This window comes from Drosophila nasuta, chromosome X (assembly GCF_023558535.2).
Source record: "Drosophila nasuta strain 15112-1781.00 chromosome X, ASM2355853v1, whole genome shotgun sequence".
NCBI classification, from domain to species: Eukaryota; Metazoa; Arthropoda; class Insecta; order Diptera; family Drosophilidae; genus Drosophila; species Drosophila nasuta.
This window is the reverse complement of record NC_083459.1, coordinates 30,380,475-30,406,440: the sequence shown is the minus strand read 5'-3', so window position 1 is coordinate 30,406,440 and position 25,966 is coordinate 30,380,475. Positions and strand designations below refer to the sequence as shown.

The 25,966-nt window shown below is 36.4% G+C and overlaps 2 protein-coding genes across 12 annotated transcripts in view; one reads left to right on the top strand and one right to left on the bottom strand.

Moving 5' to 3' along the window:
- Positions 1-21,004, bottom strand: part of LOC132795059 (uncharacterized) — a 202,433-nt gene extending 181,429 nt beyond the window's left edge. For 2 of the 9 annotated variants that reach the window (XM_060805478.1, XM_060805485.1), the window contains exon 1: positions 20,526-20,614. Coding sequence is in view for 3 of the 9 variants with exons in the window: in XM_060805479.1 (XP_060661462.1) it covers positions 20,526-20,650 (125 nt within the window). In the remaining 6 variants the exon portion in view is untranslated. Of the gene's footprint in view, positions 1-20,525 lie in introns of all 9 variants that reach the window. The other 7 variants (XR_009633410.1, XR_009633412.1, XM_060805479.1 and 4 more) reach the window with 7 other exon arrangements.
- Positions 1-25,966, top strand: part of LOC132795058 (transcriptional regulator ovo) — a 34,612-nt gene that overhangs the window by 3,604 nt on the left and 5,042 nt on the right. The window contains exons 2-3 of one of the 3 annotated variants that reach the window (XM_060805474.1): positions 21,447-22,928; positions 23,079-24,865. In XM_060805474.1, coding sequence (XP_060661457.1) covers positions 21,447-22,928; positions 23,079-24,865 — 3,269 coding nt within the window. Of the gene's footprint in view, positions 1-21,446; positions 24,866-25,966 lie in introns of all 3 variants that reach the window. The other 2 variants (XM_060805476.1, XM_060805473.1) reach the window with 2 other exon arrangements.

Genomic DNA, 25,966 nt, shown 5'->3' with positions numbered 1-25,966 from the left:
AATATAAATACAAAACTTAAATGCGGTAGCAAAAAATTGAATTTTGAAATTGTGAACTTGCAAAGAAGCTATTAAAGGTTAAAAATTATAGAAAAGAATTAAGGAACGGAATGTTAAATGTTGACTTAAGGCTGAAGATTGTGAAACTTTAAACCACGATTCAATGAAAGGCAGAAGAAGCCACCTCCGACCTTATAAACTATATATATTCTTTATCAAATTGTAAAAGTTATTTAAGAACTACTTCTCTATGGCGAATTACGCCGATGGCAATCAGTTTTTGTTGACAATTTGGTATATTTTGAGATCTATGGTATTCGAATGCAATAATATATCAATATACCAAATATAGCTTTTAGTATATATTATTTAGTGTATTTTAATGATTTGGTATATTTTGAGATCTATGGTATATTTGGTACTTCACGTTATACCAAATATGGTATATTCGGTATATTTTTAGTATATTTCTGGTATATAAACAGGTACATCTGATATATTTTGAGCCACATTTCGAATGCAGTAATATATCAATATACCAAATATAGCTTTTTAGTATATTTTAGTATTTTGCATTACATTATTTAGTGTGGCTGGCAATTTGGTATATTTTGAGATGTATGGTATATTTGGAATGCAGTACTTCATCGTTATATATGGTATATTTGGTATATTTTAGTATATTTCCGGTATATAAACAGGTACATCTGATATATTTTGATCCATATTTCGAATGCAATAATATATCAATATACCAAATACAGCTTTTTTTGTATATTTTTAGTATTTTGCAGTATATTATTTAGTGTGGCTGACAATTTGGTATATTTTGAGATCTATGGTATATTTGGAATGTAGTACTTCATCGTTATACCAAATATGGTATATTCGGTATATTTTTAGTATAATTCTGGTATGCGATTACGTTTGTCTAGTATATTTTGAACCACATTTCGAATGTAGTAATATATCAATATACCAAATACATATTTTTAGTATATTTTAAGTATTTTGCAGTATATTATTTAGTATATTTGAATAATAATACCGCACTGTTTTGCTTTTAGCGTGTTTATTATACTTTACTGGATTGTAATAATAATAAATACAATTGAAGCAAGCGAAATTCACCAGAATTTGAATTTCATAGCTTGCCTTTGTCGTTCGTTAGTTAGTTAGTTAGTTAGTTACTTGGGTTGGTTAGTCGGTCTGTTTAGTTAGTTAGCTTTTGTGGTTGAACCTGAGCCACCCTGTGGCATCATCTGTGGCAACCGAAACGTTGCCTTAGTTATTGCTTTCAAGCTTGCAGAGAGGCCTTGCCTTTGCCTTTGCCTTTGCCTTTGCATTATTCTGGACATGGCTGTGAGTCAGCTTAGCTTAGCGGTTAACGTTGCTGGCCAAGAACTTCACACACTTGAGCGCACACAAATACCGAAGAGAGAGAGAAGAGAGAGAGAGCGAAAGAATCATGTGTGTGTAGAATATAAAGTTAGTTCAAGTTGTGGCGCAAAAATTATATAACAACAAAGCCACAAATCTCGAAACTTGCTGCTGCTGTTGCTGTTGCTGCAAAAAGTACAAGTCTAGCAGCTAAAACAAAGAGTTGAGAGAAGAAGCCGCAACAAGATGTGGCAAACGAAACTAAAGCAAAAGCACAGCGATACATAGAAGCAGTTAAAAGAGGAAAAAGAACTAGCAGAAAACTTGCAACATGATGATGAAGCTGCCTGCCTGAGAAGGGAGCAAGGCAGGCGAAGGAAGTAGGAGGAGGAGGGAGGGAGGAGGGGGGAGGAGTAGCAGACATAGGGCTAGCTTCGCAAAACGTGTAAGTTGACTTTGGGCGTTGCTGCTTCGGCCTGGGCCTGGGCCATTTGTCCAAAGCCAACGCCAAAGTTAAAGCCAAAGCCAAAGTCAAGGCAGCACGAAAAGTGGTAGAACCAGTCAACGGGCAACAAGGGCATGCCACAAAGTGAGCGAGCGAGAGAGAGAGAGAGAACCAAAAGAAGCCCAAAGCCTGTCTCAAGTGCAACACATAATGTTGACTGTGTATGTGTGTGTGTGTGTTTGCCACAGCCATAATTGCTGTTTGGCCAGAGTCTGTGATTTTTTTCTCCTTATTTTTTTTTATGTTGTTCTGTTGTTCTCCCAACTATAAATATATGCTTTAGTTGCGTGTGTGCTGCAGCCATAAATATTCATAAGCATTATGGAAGCGCGACCTTAAGACAAGGTCTGATGACTGCGCGCCTGTGCCTAGAACAACTCTACTCTATATATTATATATAGTATATAGTATATAATTTGAGGAATAAACAGCTGCCACAGTAACTGAACTAACTTCCTGTGGCATAGCAATCGAGTTTGAGCGATCTTTGCACTTCATTTCATTGCTCATTTCTCTTCTTTCTTCTTGTGCCAAAGTAAAAGTCAATAAAAAATACGAAGGAAATTCATTGATAAAGTCGCTGCGATAACTCAACATTGACCACTTAGCACTTGATAACAACAACAACAATAAGACAGGCAGCTGTTAGAAGACAGACAAAAAGCCAAAAAAGAAAGACACAAAGAGTTGACGCACGCAGATGTTACAACACGCGGCCGGAAGTTAGCGAAAGGTTGCAAAAGTTCTGCCGCTTCCCTCTGGGGCACTTGCCACTTGCCACTTGCCCCAGCTGTGCAACAACTGACTGCCAAAAGCAAAAGTAAATGCAACAGACGCCGCTGTTTGCTTCTAGCCATTTCTTTTGCTCAACGAATAAAGAACAAACAAACTCTTCGACAGCAAATAAAAATTGTAATAAAATGTTGCAAACTTTTCGAACATTAAAAACAATTCTTCAAATTTAACAAAGCTTTGAAAGCAAACTCATTAAAAATTAAATCAAAAATCAATTCTAATACAATGCAGCAACATTCAAATGCATTAAATTCAAGAAAAAGCACTCAAATGTTGGTTATAAAATTTTAGATTTGTTCTATGAAGATTCCGAGCAAAAAGCTGTTTAAGGCACTTCCAACAAAATATCAAAAAAAATCATAAATATAAAATCAAGAGAGTTGTAGAATAAACTAAATAAAATCTATAAAATTTTGAAACTCCAAAATAATTAAAATACTTTAAAATAATAAGATCCACAAATTATTTTATTATAAATGCACTTAAAAGATAGAATATTAAAAAAAAAATACTAAGAACACTAAAAAAATACTGCAATCTATAAAATTTCTAATAAATGTTTAAGTAATAGCATACTACAAAATAATAACGTCTACAAAATCTATAAAATTTTTAATTATAAATGTAATTAGAAAATAGAATAATATCGCAAAGTAAATAATACTTAAAATATTAAAAATACTAATTAATAATATATTAAAATAATACTAATTCAAACATATTTCAAATATTGCAAGTTGATAAACTTGTCTCTCTAATTACAAATGAAAATTTAAAAAAAAAATGTTAAGTATATAAAAATGTAACTTAACAAAATTTGTAATTGAATTCAACGTAAATATAAAACAAAATCAAGAAACTGAAACTAAACGAAATCTATAATTGAATTCAACGTGAATATAAAGCTAAATCAAGAATTCAAAAAAAAGTTCCTAACTCCCATTTGAATTGGTTGCCAACAAATAAAATTCTCAGACATTTGCACAATTCAAATAGTTTAGTTTAGAAAAAAACAATTGGCAACTTATTCCCAGTTTCATCAGCAATTGGAGGCACATGTTGTGTTGTTGTGTTGTGTTGTGCACAATTTGAAGATCACCGTGTTTGGGAATCCTTGGTCTCAAGTTCGTTGCCTAAGTCATTTGTATTCAGGTTTTTCTGCACTGTGAGTCTGTGAGGCAAGAAATGTTCTTACCTGCTGACTGACTGATAAACAATGCAGTTGTCTACCTGTTTTTTTTTTTAAGGGCTGACTCTACTAGCTACCTCACGCTCAACTTCCATCTCTCTCTAGCACCGTAGAAGGTAGAAAATCAGAGATTTGACAATCAGAAAAAAGAGAAAAAAGTAAAGAAAAGAAAAGAATATACGAAGCAAGCAGCTAAAGCAAAAAGGGCAAGAATCCTGCACAAATTCAAAGCCGAGATTTATTTGTGCAGTGAATCAACACACACCTATACACACACACACACACACACTCCCATGCAGAGGGAGCGACACCAAACTGGTCTCAAGTGCTGCGCTCGACTGCGTTCCGCGCTTGTATTTGAAATATACAAAAAGGCGAGGAGGAGGCGCAGTTGGGAAAAAAAAATAAATATAAATAAAGAATAATAATAAAGGAAGCGAGGTTTTTTCTTCTGCTTCGTCTGCTCTTCGGACTTTGGGCTCTCTTCTGTACATTTTTATTTTTCTGACGCTGACGCAGCAGTTGGAGCACAAAAACACAAAAAATACCTGACCAAAGAGCGTTCGCCTTCGTCTCAGTCTTTTTCTTCTTTGTACTATATTTATTTGATTTTGCTTTTTTTCAGCATAAGCATGAAAATGCATTTATAGAGTTGTCGTTTAATTCAAACGCAAGAATTTCCCTTTTTATAATTCGAGAGACACATCATCATTGAAATTCTGAATTCTGATCAATTTTTACTGGTTTTATGCAGTGTCAATAACTTGTAAATTGTTTGCTTGCTGTCTGTATATTTATTAGTATTTAGTATAATTATTTGTATTTTTAATACATATGTGGAAACTCGTTTTCGGGGCGGACGACAATAAACCATCAAATTATTGCAGTTTGTTTTTGCTTCTTATGAATACGCATGCACATATGTATATATTTATATACAATTTTAATTTGCGATTGAAACACGTTTAACACTCAACAACAACAATAGAACTTGTTTCCCTTTTGTTGTTGATAAAAAAAAGTTAACTGTTGTTTTGTTTAACGCTAAAGAGACGAACGAGTTTCGCATTCCGCATGCTTCAGAATTTCAATTTCGATTGTTGATTCTTCTGTTGCTTTTTTTTGCTTTTTTTTTGCGCGCTCATCTGAATGAGCTGAAGAAACGGCAGAAATAAGATCATCTTATAATATATGATATAATGGCATTTTCAATATATTTTCGAATCTACTTTATTATGTCATGTTTTCATACCAATCTTCAAGTATAAATATAATATATATTTTTTACATAGCAAGGCAAACGGCGAGAGGAAATGTGTCCCTCTAACATCCGTTTAAAGGAAAAGGAAACTCAACTTGTTTTATGTTTGCCTTCGTCGAAGGTGTTCTGACTATAAATAGACAGACAGTTGTTCAAATCGATCGAGAGACAGAGCAAGAGAGCAAGAGAGAGAGACAGAAGATTCAGCTTGCATTTAATTCAAGTGTGCGAAATTTTTGTTCGTTCAATTGTTGTTGTTGTTTGATTGCAATGCAAATTGCATTGTTTAAATAGCATTTAAATGCATTTAGTTATTGAATAAACAAATTATGGGCTCGTTTTCTCAAATGATTTATTGCACTTGTATGTTAAACAGTTTCCGCTCGCCAAAATGTCAATGCCAATTGCCCCTCTTCACCGTCTCTCTCGCCTTCACCAGTGGAAACTACAGTTTCATTCAAGGGAAGATCGTCTCAAGATTACAGCATTGTAAGCAATTCAGATTCAGATAAGATTACGTAGATGTAAAGTCGAGATTAATTGGATTTGTGTGGATCAAAGGGGTTTAAAATGTAGTGGAACGATTGGGAATGGAACAGTGTGTGAGGAAATTCAATGCAAAAATGTTTGGTAGCATGTTGTACTGTTTCACAGTCATTTTACCATATGTGTATGGAGGTGGAACGAAATGGAATGGAACACAAAAAAAGTCGCCTCAATTCTCTCACTGTTTAGAAATTCAATGCAAAAATATTTGGTGTCGTGTTGTACACACATTGTTTCATAGTCATTTTACCATATGTGTATGGAGGTGGAACGAAATGGAATGGAACAAAAAAAAAAGTCGCCTCAATTCTCTCGCTATTTAATGTAAGCTTTTCTTTCATTTCATTATAACTAAAGCATACTAGCAGATTGGATCTTAGAAACGAAATGGAATGGAACAAAGTTCAATAACTTCAACAATTTCTCAAAGCGTATTATCAGTTGACATTAAAATAGCAAAGGCCAGATACATTAGAGCCGTACTTTTGAGTTAAAGTCATTGTGGAACAAAGTGGAATGGAACACGCAACTAGTTAAATGTGTAATTTGGAGTTGAGGTCACTTCGGATATAATAAGGTAAGCAGGCAATTCCAATAAGCTGAAATTGCATTGAAACAAAGTGGAATGGAACAAAGTGGAATGATACGGAGCAAAGTGGAATGAAACACGCAGCTCAATTCCAAGTTGAGGTCGCACTTTTCACAAATGGGGTTATGAGAGCGTATAGATAAACGTTAAAATTGCATAGAAACAAATTGGAATGGAACAAAGTGGAATGAAACACAATGAAACGGAGCAAAGTGGAATGAAACACGCAGCTCAATTCCAAGTTGAGGTCGCACTTTTCACAAATGAGGTTATGGGGGCGTATCGATTAACGCTAAAATTGCATAGAAACAAATTGGAATGGAACACACTAAATTGCATGCAATGATGCGACAGCGACAACGACAACAATAGCAAGCAGCTATTACAACAAATTAATGACAATATCAATAAGCTGCTGCTGCTGGGCAAAAGTCTAAAGCTGAAAGCAGATAAAGCAATTCAGACGATACAACAACAACAACAAAAAACAGCATTAAACAGTTGCATGCACACCTACTGCATGTGTGTGTGTGAGTGTGTGAGTGTGTGTGGATATGCACATGTAATGCACACACTAGTGTCATGTATTTTTCAGGTCAGGGTTGACTTGTGACTGACTAAATGAATGAATGAATGAATTGAATGCATGAATGCGCCCCGCCAACTGTCCCCATATGTGTGTCTGTGTGTGTGTGTGAGTGTGTATGAGAGTGTGTGTGTGCACGACTAACTAAAACATTGACAATTTGTAGCGACAACAATGTATGCGTTTTATATAAAACGTTGCTGTAGCGGTTCAGCTAAAAACAAAAAAAAAAATCTACAACTGTCTCTCTCTCTCTTGCTCTCTCTCTCTCGCTCTGAGTGAACCTGTTATGCACTTGACAACCGTTGATGCCGATGCCTAAGCTGATGATGATGCTTCATTAGGGCCGCATTGTGAACAATTTTTCTTCATCCTCCTCCAAAATTTCATTGCCAAAAACAATCTCGTTTTTTACAAATATTTCCCGATATTACGACAGGGAACAAACGCATCGCTTTGTTTTCGGTTTCCTTTTGTTTCGTTTCATTTTCAGTTTCGTTTTTTTTTTTTTTTGATTTCATTGGTTGTGCAATTTTGCACATCTGTAGCCGCAACATAACAGCCCCGAATTGGTCAATATTTGACCTATGAATTTGTGAAATTTCTTTGAAATACATTTTGTGTGTGTGTGTTTTTTTTTTCTTACTTTTCGGTTGATCGCTTAACCGATTTGCATAAAACGGCAATTTCCATATCGATGGCATGCGATGTGTCATTCGATGTGAAATGCGTGCAAATGCGGGTATGCTAGACTAGCTGTATACCCTTTAATAACTGCAACTAAATGTTCACTTTAGTTGTGGAAGATTAACAACAAAAGCAAATCGTCTATGAAATTTCATAGCTTCAGCTCACATTGTTCGCGAGTCGAGTTCCGTTTAAGTATTTGTGACAAATTTCATTTTTGTAGAGCAGGAAATCAAATTTGGCCAAATGACAACAACATAACAAATTTCACAACTTTTAGCACGCAGCGTTTCAGTTGAAATTCTTCTAGTTTTTTGGCCAACATGCGTGATCAACTGATGTCTGTCTCTCTTTTGGAATTCTCGCTAAATCTGATTGAATAAGTCTCAAAAACAGTTAAGTTTTTGTTTAGGGTGCTTTCGGTATATTTTTAGTATTTCATTTGTAAATTAAATTTGTATATTTTAACAATAATAATATTATAAAAAGCGATGTTGTAAGTAAGCTACAACAAATAATCTGACAATCTGGTGTATTTAGTGCTTGCTCTATGGTATATTTTAAATGTTGTAGTATATCAATATACCAAATATAACAATTCGTACGTAAGTTGCAACAAATAATCTGACAATCTGGTGTATTTAGTGCTTGCTCTATGGTATATTTTAAATGTTGTAGTATATCAATATACCAAATATAACAATTCGTACGTAAGTTGCAACAAATAATCTGACAATCTGGTATATTTGGTGCTTGTTCTATGGTATAAGTTGAAAGTAGTAGTATATTAATATACTAAATATATCATTTGGTATATTTAAGTATTACATTGGTATATAATTGGGTATATTTTCTGACATTTAGTATATTTATAGCAAGCAAGGTATATTTTGAATGTTTTAGTATATCAATATACCAAATATAACATTTGGTATGTTTAACTGCTGCATTGTTATATAATTTGATATGTTTTCTTACATTTGGTATATTTAGAGCAATCACTTCGGTATATTTTGTATGTATTAGTATATCAATATACCAAATTCTGCATTATATATTTAATTGATACATTTTCTTACTCTACTGAAAACCATCTATCGACTCTCTATAAATTCTTTCTCGCTAAATTTGATTGAATAATTCTCAAAATAACAGTTAAGTTTTTGTTTATGGTGCAATTTTAATCAGAGTTCGAGTTGATTAAACAATGTTTGAATCGGAGTGCGTTGATAATGCTTTTTACATGAGAGGAGGGGAACGCTGCGTGAAGCATCACTTTTGGGTTTCAATACCAAAAACACTTTGAAATCTATCTATATATAAATTTGTCAAATTGCCGCTAATTTGTACAGTTGCCCAATTTGAGTGTGTGTGTGTGTGTGTTTGGCCACACCCCAATTGAAACCACACAGAGCATACGAAGCACAGCATGCAGGCAAAGTAACCGCTATCCAAGTTGGCAATGTCAGCAATTTCAATATCAATATCAAGTTCGTTGCCTAAGTCTTTTGTTTGGCCGCAAGTGAAATTTGACGACAATCGAAAACAAAACAAAAATAAACCTATGAAAAACAGCATGAAAAATGCGTCGCAAGCAAGAAACAAACAATAAATGAAAAACAATAAATTATCAAATAAATGCATTTAATAAACAAATCAAAATATATATCAACATATATATATCTTCATTATTATTATTAGTATTATTATTATTTTCTGGCTTTTTTTTTTAAGCTTTAGGAGGCAAGCACAAAGCAAACACACACACACACACTCAGACGTCACACTCATGGCGCACACACACATAAAATTGAGTAAAAAAAAAAAAAATAAGAGAAAAAAAAATCTACCGGTTTTCAAGGTTAGGCTCCGCTTTAACTGTATTAACACCGGGCCCGTAATCACAGCAGCCGCAGCAAAAGTTACGTCATAAATGAACAACGCACACAGAGCGCGCCACAGCAACAACAACCGCAGCAGCAACAACAACAACAGCAAGAGACGGCGACAACTTTTGTTGCGCCTGCTGCGGTTTTGGCTCATTTCATTTGATCGACGAAAAAAAAAAAAGAAATATATTTATGTATATACAAAAACCAAAAAGCCGAGACTGAAAACTGAAATTCAAACTGCAACAACAAACAAACAATTTTACGCATAATTTCATATTTGTAACAAAATACACACTAGAGGGGAGAGCTAGAGACCCAGAGACTCATTGATATGCATAATGTTGTAAGTGGGAGTTTACTTAATACAAAAAAAAAAAATCTCGTTGTTGTTGCTGGGATGCTTAACTTGTTTTCCATTGATCTGGTTGTTGTTGCTGGCAATGTGGGTCAAAACTGGTAGGTAGATGGCAACGAAAGCAACAAAAGGGTCGAGACACTGCATCATTTCATACAGTTTACAGTTTACAGTTTTAAAACAGCAACAACAACAACAGCAACGACAGTGCAAATTGTCGTCCGTGTGGCAATAAATATTGAAGCAACAATCGAATGCGAATGCCACAGCGACAACATTTTAAAATGAAACCAAGCGTTGCCCATCATCATCAACATCATCATCATTAACTTGATCATTATTAAATTCTGTATATTTTGCATCCATCTATGTAAAAGCTTGGCTCTTGTGTGTATTGACACATATATTTTTATATACATGCTCGATGCTGTAATCATCTCTCGCCTGTAACGGTTGAGAAGGTCAACCAGATGCGGTTTTTCATTTCCACAACCAAAAAAAAAAAACAAGACAACGCAGCATCCACAGCTAAACTGTCTGACTAACTGCAAAACCTGATTATCAATTAGGCAAGTGCATTTATAAATTTAATGGCACACACAATAACATAATATCATATGTTGCCCCAAATCTCTTGTTGCACGCAACTTTTCCCCCACGCAAGCCACAAAAATGTCGTTCACAGCACACAAATCTAATTAAAAAGTTGGCAATCTGGTATATTTAGTGCTCTATATAGTATATTGATATACCAAATAAAGCTTTCGGTATATTTTTGAACAATAATACCGTTATTTTTTCGAAATTTATGCACAACAACATAGAAATCTAATTAAAAAGAAAGCTGCAAAAAAAAATATATAGTATATTTAGTGCTCTATGGTATATTTTGAATGTTGCAGTATATCGTTATACCACATATAGATTTTGGTATATTTTTGTACTATATTGGTATATTAAATTTTGATATATTTTAACAAAAATATCGAAATTGTATGGCATATTTTGAATGTAGCAGTATATTAATATACCAAAGAAAGCTTTCGGTATATTTTTGAACAATAATACCGTTGTTTTTTCGAAATTTATGCACAACAACATAGAAATCTAATAAAAAAGAAAGCTGCAAAAAAATATATAGTATATTTAGTGCTCTATGATATATTTTGAATGTTGCAGTATATCGTTATACCACATACAGCTTTTAGGATATTTTTGAAATGTATTGGTATATTTCAACAAGAATATCCTTTAAGGATTTCGAATATCCAAGTCCTTTACAGAAATCGTATGGTATATTTTAAATGTAGCAGTATATTAATATACCAAATATCGATTTGGGTATATTTGCGTATTTCATTGATATATTGGTACATTTTTCTACATTTCATTGCAAGAATTCATACATTTTCTTAATATACTGAAAACCTTCTAGGTAGTGAAAAACTATTTGCTAGCTAAACACAATTGAGCACAAATTACTTTATACTACACTAATGAGAGTGTCGACGAGCGTACTTCAAATTCACTTTTGCCACTAATACCGAAAGTCGTTGTTGTTGTTGTTGTTGTCGATAGCTCAATGCTAAGCTAAACGCATACAAACACAATTTCTAATGCATTGCTCAAGTGTTTGCTATTCAATAACAACAACAACAACAGCAGCTTTCAATTTCAGTTTAAATTCTAGACGAAAATTGAGTCAGCATAGAGCTTGACAACAACTATTTTTCAACGGCGCATCAACAACAACAAATATATATATATATTCGAAAGAGATCGAGGCCGTTGTAATACAAAAAGTGCAACAAACTGTTTAACAAAGACGCGAAAACAAAAAAAAAATAAAAATGTGTAAAAAAAAAAGAAAAACAAAATCAAACAAACGGGCCGCAACTAAAGTCGAAACGAAACTTTTGTTTGAAATGGGCAAAGTTTTAACGCAATTGCGTTAAATGATTTTGTTGTTGGTATTTTCACAGGGGGAGACAAAAAGTGTGAGGAGGAGGAGACTGTGCCCCGTTGTAAATGTTAATGAGACATGCACGAAGCGACAACGAAGCTCAGTTCTATGGCTTTGGGGGGAATAAGCCAACGGACTTGCTGCGGCCAAATGAAACAATTGCAATTTATGTATCAACTTGAAATATACGAAAATAAATACACACTGAAATATGACACATAAATATTGCCAAGGCAAATTTACAAATTATAGTGCATAGAAAAAAATATACTATATATAGTAAAAGAAATAAATAAATGTTATTTATGCTGCAACTTAAGAAACAAAAAATAACAAAAATAAATAAATAAATAGTAAATATAAAAATACTAAATTAAGTAATTAAAACAAAATTAAAAAATACAAGATAAATTCAATACTACAAAAAAGAACATTAAATAAATATGACAACTTACTAAATAAAAAAATTATAAAGTAATAATATAAGATATAAAAACAAAAAAGAAAGTCGAGTGTGCTTGACTGTGAAAAACCAAAATATACCAAAAATATCTAAAAATGTACCGTACTTGGTATAATGATATAGCACTAAATTAAAAATATACCACAAAGTACAAAATATGCCAAATAAATATACCAAAAATAGCAAATTTTTTGTCGTATTTGGTATATTGACATAACACTAAATTAAAAAATACCACAGAGCACAAAATATACCAAATAAATATACCAAAAATATCAAATGTTTACCGTATTTGGTATATTGATATAGCACTACATTAAAAATATACCACAGATCACAAAATATACCAAAATATGTCAGACACAAAATAATAATTCCCTTCTACCCTTATAGGTATTAAAGGGTATTAAATGAAATGCATTTATGTTATTAAATACAGAACAAAGAATTAATATAGCACTTGTTCTACATAAAATTAACAAATTAAAATAATAAATATTAAACTCTTGAGCAAATGACATCAAATACAAATTAATATAAACTTTTCAAAATGATTTCAATTTCAACGAACAATTATTATTTCGATATCATCAGCAGAGCTGTATTTAGTATTTAGTTCAGCTAACTCACAACTGTAGTTGTTGTAGAATATAGCACAAATAGTATCTTTTTTTTGGTGACTAAGTAGCAAATAGTCAGTCGGTAATATTGGTCGTAACAATTAGCACACACACAAATGCACACGAGAGAGACATTGTCACAAAAGTTGCGAGTTCGTCAGTCATTTACTCATTCACTCATTCACTCACTCAGTCAGTCAGTCAGTATTGTTTGCTTTTGCTTTTGCAGTTGCAGTTGCATTGTGTTTTAGTAGCTGTTTAGCATGCTTCTTTGTGCAACTCACACACACACATAAATGGCAAAGCTGCAAAGCAGTCATAAAATTTAGGTCAACACAAAATAATATATTCATTCTAAAAGCGTTGCGTTTGGTCACTTTGAAGCGTGTCGAATATTAGAAATATGTTGACAAACTCATTTGCGTTTTGTTGCCAGTTTCCAGTTGTGTTTTTTTTTCTTGCCTTTGGTTTGCTGCCTCATTGTTTGTGCAACGTGCTTAACGGAAATGCATTAACAATTGCACAAGATGAGCGCAAAGCACTTCAGTCGCTCGAAACTTTAACTTTAGCATCAAAATAATGAAATACTAAAATCAATAAAAACTTTTGGCATTGATTTTATCATTAAAATCCAGCAATGGGAAATATTATTTAATAATCACATCAAGATTGGAAAATAAATAAATGTGAAATACGCGCTATTACCCAATAAATACTAAATACTAAATGTTGTATTTGGTATACTGACAAATATACCAAAATAATATACCGAAAACTATACAAAATTCTGTATTCGATAGAGCAAGATATTACATAGTATACCGAAAAATACTAAATGTTGTATTTGGTATACCGATAAATATACCAAAATAATATACCGAAAAAATACAAAATTCTGTATTCTGTAATATACCGAAAAATACTAAATGTTATATTTGGTATACCTATAAATATACCAAAATAATATACCAAAAAATACAAAATTCTGTATTCGATAGAGCTAGATATTACATAATATACCGAAAAATACTAAATGTCAAAATTGGTATACCGATAAATATACCAAAATAATATACCGAAAAAATACAAAATTCTGTATTCGATAGAGCAAGATACAAATACAATTTAATATTACATTGCGATATTATTTTGAAAATATACCAAATACATATACCAAAAATACTAAATGCTAAATTTCTTATATCGATATACTACAATATTATTCTTAAAATATACCGTATTTATATATCGAAAAAATATTGAATACTATATTTTGGTATAATGCTTAAAATATACTAAATTAATATATAAAAATAATTTTATAGGCTCTTTTTGATATATCGACAAGTTCCAACCACTTTCTAAGCAAATACTGAATTCTGCCGCAAATTACAGGGTATTAGGCTTAGACTTAAATGGCTCAATAGTAGATGGAAAAATGAAAAATGAAAAGCCTGGCCACTTAATAATAAACAATGTAAACGAGTTAACGAGCCAGAATGAAACAGAGCAAGGTTAACATTGACATTAATACCGCAAAGAACAAAAACAAAAACAAAAAAAAACTATATAAACGAAACCAACAAACAAACAAATTGAAGCACATAGATAGAATAAAGCAGCAACAGCAACAACAACAAGAGCAAAAAGCAACTGTAATTAGCAGCTGCACAAAACGTAGCACACATGTTATTGTAATTGTGTGTGTGTGTGTGTGTTTAGTTGTTGTTGTTGTTGTTGTTGTTGTCAAGCATGTGGTTTGCAATTTAAGACGCGCTTTGAGCTTGAGAGCTGTCAGCAAACAGCGGCAGCAGCTGAGGCCAGCGCTTCAACTTGGAATATATAAAAAAAACATTGCTGAATCTCAAGTCGACAGTCTTCAAGTCTTCGACACTGTCTTCAGTCTTCAGTCTTCAGCCTGCGTCTCTTTGTCTCAGTGTCAAGTCACCATCTGCAGCTCTCAATCTATCTCGTTGCTGTGGCATTTGGATGCTGTCGATATCTCAAATGCTACACACACACACTCATCAGTCTCTCTGTGTGTGTGTGTTCACATACAAGTATTTCAACTCGTATACGTTGCAATTTTGACCTTGAAATGCGGCAGCAGTTAACAATTTGTGTAGGCTAAATGGCTGCATTCAAAGAGGGCGGCGGTGGTGTTAGGGGGCGGGGCAGGGGAAGCAGCTGGCTGTCAACAAGGCTGCTGTGTCATTCAATTTGGATTTACTGGGTTAATGTTAAGTTAAATGTTTTTACGTGGTTTACGTTTCTGTGCTAAGCAATTCTTAATAGAAATCAAAAGACTTAGGCGACGAACTTGAAAGATGCCAGTCAAATAGCAAAGCAGCAGGTGGATGGATGGTGGCGACAGAAAGAGAGAAAGAGACAGCCACACTGAATGCCAAGCCAAAAGAATCGAACAGAGAATTTTGAGAACAATGTTAGCAGAAGAAAGAAAACAGGAGAAAGAGAAAGATTTTGGCTGAAGGAAAAAAATCTCAAGAATTTTACAGAAAGCAAGGAACGAAGATTTTAGATGCAGAAAAAAAAAGTTAAGGAATATAAGCAAAGGGTTTAAAACAAAACAAATATACTAAATGCTATATTTAGTATAATTAGTATTCTTAAAATATACCAAATTAATATTTAATAAAACGATATACAATTACAATATAATATACAATTATATTATGTTTAAAATATACCAAATTAATATACTGAAAAAAATACTAAATGCTATATTTGGTATAATTATATACCATTATTATGTGGTTTTATTCTTAAAATACACCAAATTAATATTTGGTACAATGATATATAATTACAATATAATATTATGTTTAAAATATACCAAATTAATATACTGAAAAAATACTAAAGTCTATATTTGGTATATACTATGACGTTCGACATGAAAGTGATGGTATGTAAAAGCAACAAGAGGAGGATATAAGAAAACAACTAAAGGAATTTTTAGCGACAAAAATACTAGAAGACAACACAATGTTAACTTTTTAACATTTTTAACTGATTTTAACATTGATTACGGTTAATGTTAAAATCAGTTAAAAATGTTAAAAAGTTAACATTGCTGTTAACTTAACAGTGCGCTCCTTCAACTTCCCAAAAAAATACTATTAAATGAAATCAAAGTATGTTCGCAATTAAAGAGTTCTTCCTTCTCAATAAATTTCAAAGCATGTTAGCAAAAAACTTAACATTCCTGTTAACTTAACAGCATGTTAACAGCAAGCATGTTGCCCGCATATTTTTTGTTGTCGGCAAACACCTAAAAGCAACAAATTGCAGCACAAATTATAAAGTTGCCAAAAAGTAACGCGTCGGCATTTATAATGTATAATTTATAAACCACCCAAAAAAAAAAAAAAAATGAATGAAGCAAAAAGCGAGAAGAAGAAGAAAAGAAGCAGCGAAAGAAAAACGAGATTAAAGTTGACTTCGGTTGATTTTAGCGCATCGATAAACTTAATTGCATGCCACTTAATGCATTTTAAAGTTTGCGCCCGAAACCTGAGACCCTGCGATCGATGTGCGGAATATGTGTGTGTGTGTGTGTGCGTGTGTGTGTGTGTGTGGACTAATAAAGACCTTGGAACGGCCCCTGGACGCCCTTAGAAATCGAACTATCAACAGCTGCCCCGTTCGAAACCCGAAGCCAACGAAAAAAAATACAAAATCCCAGACAGTTTTTATCCCTTTAAGAGTTGTTGTTGTTCTATTTGTTGTTGTTATTGTTGCTGGGGCGTTAGAGACAAATTCATTTAAACGCAGATCGCTTAGGCAATAAATTTATAGACTGCCCTCAAGCAGTTAGAAACCGAAGAAGAACTGAAGAACTTAAAGACGGGGATCATTAGAATTGCAAAAATGGAAAAAAATAGGGGCGCTGTTTAAGCTTTTGCCAGCATACTACATAATTTTGTGCAGCAGGGATCAAGTTTTATGCGCTGCGCTTTCGCATTAGGTCATTTGGTCAAAGCACCTGTTAGGAGATCTCTTCCTTTCATCCTCCTTCCTTTTTCAACTTCCTTTTTTCCCTCTCTCTCTCTCTCTGCTATTCAAACGGATGCATTCATCAATTTGGCGGCCAACAGGAAGCTATGCCTTCTGTTTTTTTTTCGTGTGTTTGGCAAATCATTCGCTTGGGCTTTGACAAGGGTCGAGCATCTGCCACAAGGCAGAAGGCAAAAGGTGCCCAACACACAAACACACACACACACACATTTGAAAAAACGCACTTGTCATTCTTGCAAAAAAAAAAAGACAGAACAGACAGAACAATAAAAGGAACCAAGTCTCCAAAGACAAGACAAGAAAATTGATTAGCTGTCGACTAATCGCTGACACTACACAATTTGCCCCACCTACCAAACACAATTCCCTCTACCCTCTCTTACTCTTCTCGTCTCTCTTCTCTCCACTAACTTTTGTCAACGCTGCGTGCTTTTCATGCTCTATTAAATAACTGGACAGCCGGCAAATGTTACAACAACAACAACTACAAGTGGGTGGCATTTTTTATTTTTTTTAGGCTTTTTCACTATACGAAAGTTTTGTTTTTCTTTTGCATTTTTTGGGGTTCGGCCCCACGTCATGTGGATTAGTCAAGATGTCAACTGTGTCTTGTGTGTGTTGGCTTTAAGCTGGTTACAATTCGCTGCTTTGAGGTCAGGGCCATGCGACAATTGAGCGATTATAGCTTGCGTTATAACAATTAAAAGATAAATCAATGTGTTATTAGAGTTATGTTTGTGTGGCACAATCCTTGCCACACATATCCACACCCTGGCAACAAAACTTACATAAAAACATTCAATTATAATTATAAAACAAATAATGATAATGAAATATAATAAAATTAAAAAAAAAAAATAATGATAAATGAACTTTTGAAAGCTTAATTTATTAACAAATGAAATTAAATCAAAGAAAAATCCCTATTTTAAAGTCAAGCTTAAATTTGCAACTAGCTGGCAACGCTGTGCGAATTAATATGCATTATAATGAACTAAAAAAATAGTAATAATGATAAATGAAGATTTTTAAAGCTTAACGTATTAACAAATGAAATAATATCAAAGAAAAATTACTGCAGCTTAAATTTGCAACTAGCTGGCAAGGCTGTGCGAATTAATATACATTATAATATACCAGATATAATGAAATTAAAATATAATAATAATAAAAAATGAATTTTTAAAGCTTAATTTATTAACAAATGAAATAAAATAAAAAAAATCACTATGCAGCTTAAGTTTGCAACTAGCTGGCAACGCTGTGCGAATTATTATACATTATAATATACTAGATATAATGAAATTAAAATATAATAATAATAAAAAATGAATTTTTAAAGCTTAATTTATTAACAAATGAAATAAAATCAAAGAAAAATCCCTATTTTAAAGTCAAGCTTAAATTTGCAACTAGCTGGCAACGCTGTGCGAATTAATATACATTATAATATACCAAATATAATGAAATTCAAATATAATAATAATAAAAAATGCAGATTTTTAAAACTTAATGTATTAACAAATGAAATAAAATCAAAGAAAAATCACTATGCAGCTTAAATTTGCAACTAGGTGGCAACGCTGTGCTCATTAACCTTCTGTAAAGACGCCTTAACCCTTGTGCGACCCTTGAAGCTAATGTTGTCCACTAAGCAAAGTGGCTGCCATATGAGTGTGCATGTGTGTGTGTGTGTGTGTGTGTGTAGTTTATATATGGGCAGAGCCGCTTGACGACGTGCTTAGCATTTGCAATGCGACTCAAGAGAACAGCGCACAACAGAAAATATCAACAACAACAACAACAATATTTAAGATCCAAACGATGCTTTGACTGTTTTTTGTTGGGTGTTGGGTGCTTCCACAGAGAGTGAGAGAGAGAGAGAGAGAGGGAAAGAGTGTCGTCATCGTGTCGTCGTGCATGCCAAGAATTCAACATGTGAGCTAGCTGTAAGAATGCGTTTGGAATTTGCCTACAACACAACTAAGCAAAAGCAATAACAATAACAGTAACAACAAATCTCATCATTTACACCCACAACACAAACACAAACACACTCACACACACTCGTGCTTTAAGTAGTTTTCCATGGACGAGGAACCAACAACAATTTTATTGAAAGAAATTCAAAATAAATATCATAAATAGTTAGAAAAAAAGAAGAAGAATAAGTAATCAATTAAATTAAAAAATCAAATTTTATTTGAAAACGATAATAAATTAAAATAAATATCAAAAAAAATAAATAAATATCTTATTGGGCAGTCGAATATCCAATAAGAACGTCTGTGCAATGCAGTTGGCAACATTGCAACCCATCATATGCCTAGCAGTTGGCAACATTGTCTCGCATAATAGTTGGCAATATTTTCACTCAAAAAGAAGCGCGGAAGGAGGGAAAGAAGAATGAAGACAAAAGCAGGCGCAAAATACATATTACAAATTCTAGGCAAGAAAACGCTTCAACGCTTTGTTGTTATGCGCATTAACATACGCACACACACACACACACGCACACAGAGACACACTCACGTAGTTTTTGTTTATCTCTTATTTGTGGTTCGTTGCTTGTTCGTTAAGACGCATTTTGCGCTAGAAACAAATTGTAGTGTGAGCGAATATCTTAAAAGTTCATGCACACGCAATAAAGCAGAAAAACAAAAAAAAACAAAATGCGAAAAAGAAGAGAAAAACATGTAAATCAAAGTATTGTAAAAGGATAAAACGTGCATTGAACTTGCCGCATAGAGAGAGAAAAAGACAGAGAGATAAGCACACATATACATATGTACCTTAACAAAATTCAAATAACAGCGCTAAACTTCCAATTGGAATTCATTTCCTCATAGCGCAACTGAATAAGCACAAAAACAAATATACACACACTTATGTCTATATAGCTTACATATGTAATTAAAAAACGCTTTACAGCACTGCCTTGACCTTAACACAATAAAATAAATTGCAGCAATTACAACAACTGAAAGCAAAGCCATTTTAACAGCGCTCACACATGTTGAATTGCATTGTGTGTGTGTGAGTGTGTGTGTCAATTATGCTAAACTACCAGTGGGTGGTGGGAGGAGAAGGAGAAGGGGTAGCTGTGCTGTTAAGGCGCTGTTAGAATTTTGTGCACTGTCCACTTTTTGTCAAGGCGACCATGACCAACAGGTGGCGGCAGCACAACTACGTATGTATGTATGTGTGTGTGTGCGTGTTGAGTATTTGAAATAACAGCGCTCGCACACATGTGTGTGTAATTATATACATATGTAGTTGTAGTTGCTGCGCGCCTTGCATGCAATTAAAAATAATACAGTATTTACCGAAGGGCTGCACACAGTGCTGATAATAATAATAATAATAATAGCGCCTACGCACACCAACTTGTTCATTGACAAATGCAACACACACACTAACACACATTGCAAAAAGCCTTGATCTTGATCGCACACACACACACAAACACATACACATCGACGACCGTCAACGGCGACGTCAACTTGATTGCCATTGCAATGGGAATGGCACGCTAGCTCTATAGCTATTTCTTTCTAACTGCAGCCAGTTGTTGCTTTGTTGCTATTGCTATTATTTACAGCACTTGATTTGATTTGATTTACAGCCAAGACAAGTTTTTTTTTTGTTGTACCAACCTTGTCTTTGCCCGTTTTGTCTTTGCTGAGACTTTGCTGGCAATCATTATGATGATGGTGGTGACGATGAGAGCGGGGGGCGAGAGGGGGGCGGAGGTTGGCCACTTGCACTTGCAATGCGCCATTTGCCAATTGTAATTGCCAATTGCACTTAATTGATTGCACTTTATTTATTAATATTATTATTTGATTGTAGTTCGTTTGGTTTTTTCGTTTATTTTTTTTTGTACTAATTATTATGCTGCTGCTTTCTCACTAGTTGCACTTGTTTCACACGCGAAAGAAGAGAAAAAACTGATTTGTGAAGAGCGGGGGCGAATGGCAAAACTAGGTGGCAACCCTTTAAATATGTAGTTGACTATTAATCACAGTGGACACTCACTTGTTATTAATGGTATTTCAAAAAATATCAAAATATATGAAGCAAATTAAAGAAACAACTTTATCATTTTGCATAGTCTTCTCTGCTGCTTACTCTACTCATATGTAAATTTCAGTGATCGATGCTAAACAGCATTCACTGTATTTAAGCAAAGGGTGCACGCATACTTTTACACACATACTATGTATACACACTCACATACATAGCATACTTTTTTTTTGGAAGGTGCAGGAGAATAGAAGCCAGAGAAGAATGCACAAACTGCGCTTACAGTTAGAATTCGGTCGTCGTCGCGTTTGCACGGTTAGAATTTGCCAAAACTTTTTGTCGGTTTCTTGATTTTGTTCGTTTTCGGTTGCGCAGTTATTTCAAAACGAAGAAGAATATAGTTCGCTCTCGCTCGCACTGAGTGCATTGTAAATGTGGAGCACTCACGCTCTTTCACTTGCTCATTTTTTTTGTTGTTGTAAAGTTGCAAAATTTGATTTATGGCATTTGGCAACATATTTTAATTATTTTCTATTTACTCGTATTTGCAGAGAATTACCTAACGCCGGCAGAACTGTTGCAGCGTCTGAGCTGCAGCGCAGCAACCAGCAGCAGCAACAGCGACAACAACAACACCACCAACAACAGCATCAAGAGTAATCTTCATAAAGCAACAACAACAACACCCGCAACAACAACAACAAGCAGCATACCAAAAGAAAGCCCAAAGCCACAGTCGCCGTCGCCAGCGCACACGCCAGCAGCCGACGACGTCGCAGTCGCCGACGCTGTAAAAGAAGTCGCAGCAGAAGCAGAAGCAGAGGAGACTGAACCAACAGCCGCCGCAGCGACTGACGACGTCGACGTTGATGTCGGCATTGAGGCGCCGAAGCCGCGTTATTACAACAACGCCGGCGTTGTGCTAACGCAGGCACAGCGCAAAGAATATCCGCGCGACGTCAGCGTCGCCGTCGCAGCTGCTGATGAGAGCAGCGATAACGATAACAACAGCGAATCGGACGATAGCGATAGCGATAATTGCAAATTGATTGTCGACGAAAAGCCGCTGCTGCCCATCGAAGAGCCGCTGTCGCTGCGCATGCGCAGCACGCCACCTAGCGCCGAGCAGCGACCAAGTCCGCCGCCGCCGCGTCTACCCGCCGTGCGCTGCAGCGTCATCCAACGTGCGCCGACAGCGACGCCAGCAGCAGCCACAGCAGCAACAGCGACGCCAACTGAGCTGCAATATCAACGCACACTCGATCTCGAACAACAATTGGCGCCAGAGCAACAGGAACCCATCGATTATCACGTGCCCAAGCGACGCAGCGCCAACGCCAACGGCAGCGGCGACAGCGACGACGAGCAGCAGCAGAACGCATTGCGTTTGCAGCGTGCGCGACGCATACGCGAAGCGCGACGTCGCAGCAGCTATTTGGCAGCGCGTGTGCTGCAATTGAATCCACGCCTCGTGCGCAGTCTGCCCGGCATTTTGGCCGCTGCAGCGGGACACGGACGCAACAGCAGCGGACAGCAGCAGCAACAGCAGCAGCAGCAGCAACAACAGCAGCATCAGCAACAGCAGCAGCAGCAAAGCTTTCAGGCCAACTCCGGCTTTGGCGCTGGCAGCGGCGCAGGCAGCGGCGTCGGCGGTGGCGCAGGCAGCGGCGGTGGCATGGGCGGCGGTCGCGACGGACGCGGCAATTACGGACCCAATTCACCGCCCAGCGGCGCTTTGCCGCCCTTCTACGAGAGCCTCAAGAGCGGCGGCCAGAGTGCTGGCGAGGCGGCCACGCCCCAGCAACAGCAGCAGCACCAGCAGCAACAACAACAGCAGCAGCAGCAGCAGCAACAACAGTTGTTGCTAAACGGCAACAACAGCAATTCATCGAATTTTCTCTCAGCGTACATAATGTCGGGCAGCGCAGTTGCGGCGCAGTCGGCGTATAACAGCGGCACAGCGGGCGGAGGCGGAGGGGGAGGAGGAGGAAATGTTGTTGGTGGTGTTGGCAGCAACAGCGGAGGACTCGATGGTAATAACATTTTGCACTTTGCCGCCGCCAACGGTTTGGGCAACAATAACTATAATGAACTTCATTCCAATTCCAAATTCCATACAAATCTCAACAACAACAACAACAACAATCAAATGTCGCATCCATTTTATGGCGGCAATCCATCAGCCTATGGCATCATATTGAAAGATGAGCCCGACATTGAATACGACGAGGCCAAAATCGATATCAGCAGCTTTGCTCACACCATCATGCAGGCAACCATGAACGGCAACGGAGCGGGAAGTGGAGGCGGAGGAGGAGGAGGAGGAGGAAGTGCAGGTGGAGCTGGTAACTTTGGCAGCGCCTACGAAGATGCCATCATGTCGGATCTGGCTGGCAGCGGAGGTGCTCCACAGTGTCCAAATGGTGCAGCAGCAGCAGCGGCTGCCGCGGCAGCAGCAGCAGCAGCCGCAGCGGCTGCTGTCGTTGATCCGATGCAATTTACGGCAACATTGATGTTGAGCCAACAGACGGATCATCTGTTGGAGCAACTCTCGGATGCCGTGGATCTCAGTTCGTTTCTGCAGCGCAGCTGTGTGGACGATGATGATGAGGAGAATTCAACGAATTCGCCACCATCGCATCATCATCATCATCATCATCATCGGCAGGATTTCGAATTGGTCTCGACGCCATCGTTGACACCCGATTCGGATGTTGTCAGCGTGACGCCGTCGCATTCGGCGCAATTGGATGCATTGCATGAGAATCTCTTGACGCATCTCAGCAACAATATGGCGCGCAATGGCAACAACAGCGTCTACAGCTCGCAGCAACAGCAGCAGCAACAACAACAGCAGCAGCAGCAACAGCACTTGCAGCAACATCTTGTCAATGGGCAGCAACAGCACTTGCAACAGCAGCAGCAGCAACCGCCGCCAAGTTATCAGCATGCCACACGCAATTTGATGCAGTTGCAGAACGGTGGCAATAACAGCAACAACAATGCTGGCAACAACAATGGCTATCAGCTGCAACAGCAGCAACAACAGTTGCTGCAGCAGCAACATCATCATGCACAGCAGCAACACAATGCCTATCAGCAACACAATCTGTATGCCCAGCAGCAGCAGCAGCAACATCATCAACAGCAGCAGCAACAGCAACAACATCATTTCCATCAGCAACAGCAACATCATCATGCGCAGCAGCAGCAACATCATCATCAGCAGCAGCAGCAACATCATCATGCGCAGCAACAACATCAGCAACAGCTGCACAACGACAACAGCAATCTGTCGCTGCCATCGCCGACAACAACAGCAGCAGCCGCTGCAGCGGCGGCAGCAGCAGCCGCAGTTGCCGCTCTGCGTCCGATGTCGAGCAGCAGCAGCAGCAGCTCGCAGTTGCTCGATGCGAACACGGCAGCGGTTGCTGCGGCCGCATTGCTCGACACCAAGCCGCTGATACAAAGCGTAAGTTCTGTGCAAATATTGAAACCATTGAAAATCAACAATAGCAGCGCAGCGGCAGCAACCGAAGAACTCAATTTAGCGCCCTTGAATTACATGTTGCTGAGCAACAGCAGCAACAACAGTAGCAGCAGCAACAGTAATAACATTAACATTAACAGCAGCAGCAACAGCAATTCCCTTAACAGCACCAACAACAATAACATTAACAGCAGCTGTAAACCGAGAGGCATTAAGACTAATCGCAACAGCACTGTTAACAGCTCTGTTAGCAGCACTGTTAAGCTGGGTGGTCGAGCCAAGGCCGCTGCCTATGGCTCCACTCTGGTCACCTTCATCTCCACTTACAAATCATCGTCCACCGAGGTGCCGCCGCAGCGTCAAGTGCATCGCACCACGTTGCGTTCGCTGGCGAGCGCAGCGGCTGCCACAGCGGCTGGTCTTTTGCCCCCCTCGCCGACCATTTCGGTGCTCAACGAGAGCAAAATGTTGCAGCGGCGGGTAAGACGACAGCAACCATCAACTGTGTCGTCTCTCTCTTTCCCCATTTTCCTTCCACCTTATGTCCACCCTTGATATCCTCTTGTTTGCTTATTTAACAGCGAATTGTAGTTTAACAGCTTGTTAACACCCAAATGTTAGCTTTTTTCTTATTTAGCATCAGCTCTGTTAAATGAAAAATGTTTGATATTTTAAAGTTTGCCATATATTCAAATGTACAATTTGTTTACTTACTATGTTAACTTTTTAACAGCGAATTGTAGTTAGCTATTTAACAGCTTGTTAACACTCAAATGTTACTTAATAGCTCTGTTAAATTCAATGTGTTAGCAGAGTTTTATATTTTAGAGTTTGCCACATATTCAAATGTTCAATTTGTTCTCTTATTTGTTTAATTTGTTAACAGTGAGTTGTAGTTCCTTTATTGCTTATTGCTTTACTTACTATGTTAACTCTTCTAACAGCGAATTGTAGTTTAACAGCTTCTTAACATCCAAATGTTAGCTTTTTTCTTATTTACCATCCGCTCTGTTAAATGAAAAATGTTTGATATTTTAAAGTTTGCTATATATTCAAATGTACAATTTGTTCTCTTGTCTACTTAATATGTTAACTTTTTAACAACGAATCTGTAGTTGCAATTTAACAGCTTCTTAATACTCAAATATTACTTAACAGCTCTGTTAAATTCAATGTGTTAGCAGAGTGTTATATTTTAGAGTTTGCCATATATTCAAATGAACAATTTGTTCTCTTATTTGCTTACTATGTTAACTTTTTAACAGTGATTTGTAGTTGCAATTTAACAGCTCTGTTAAATTCAAAGTGTTAGAGAAGTTTTATATTTTAGAGTTTGCCACATATTCAAATGATTAATTTGTTCTCTTGTTTGCTTACTATGTTAACTTTTTGTTAACAGTGAGTTGTAGTTCCTTTATTGCTTATTGCTTTACTTACTATGTTAACTCTTCTAACAGCGAATTGTAATTTGCAATTTAACAGCTTATTAACATGTCAAATGCCAGATATCTTAACAATAACTGTTTAACAGCGAATTGTAGTTAGCTATTTAACAGCTTGTTAACACTCAAATGTTAGGTT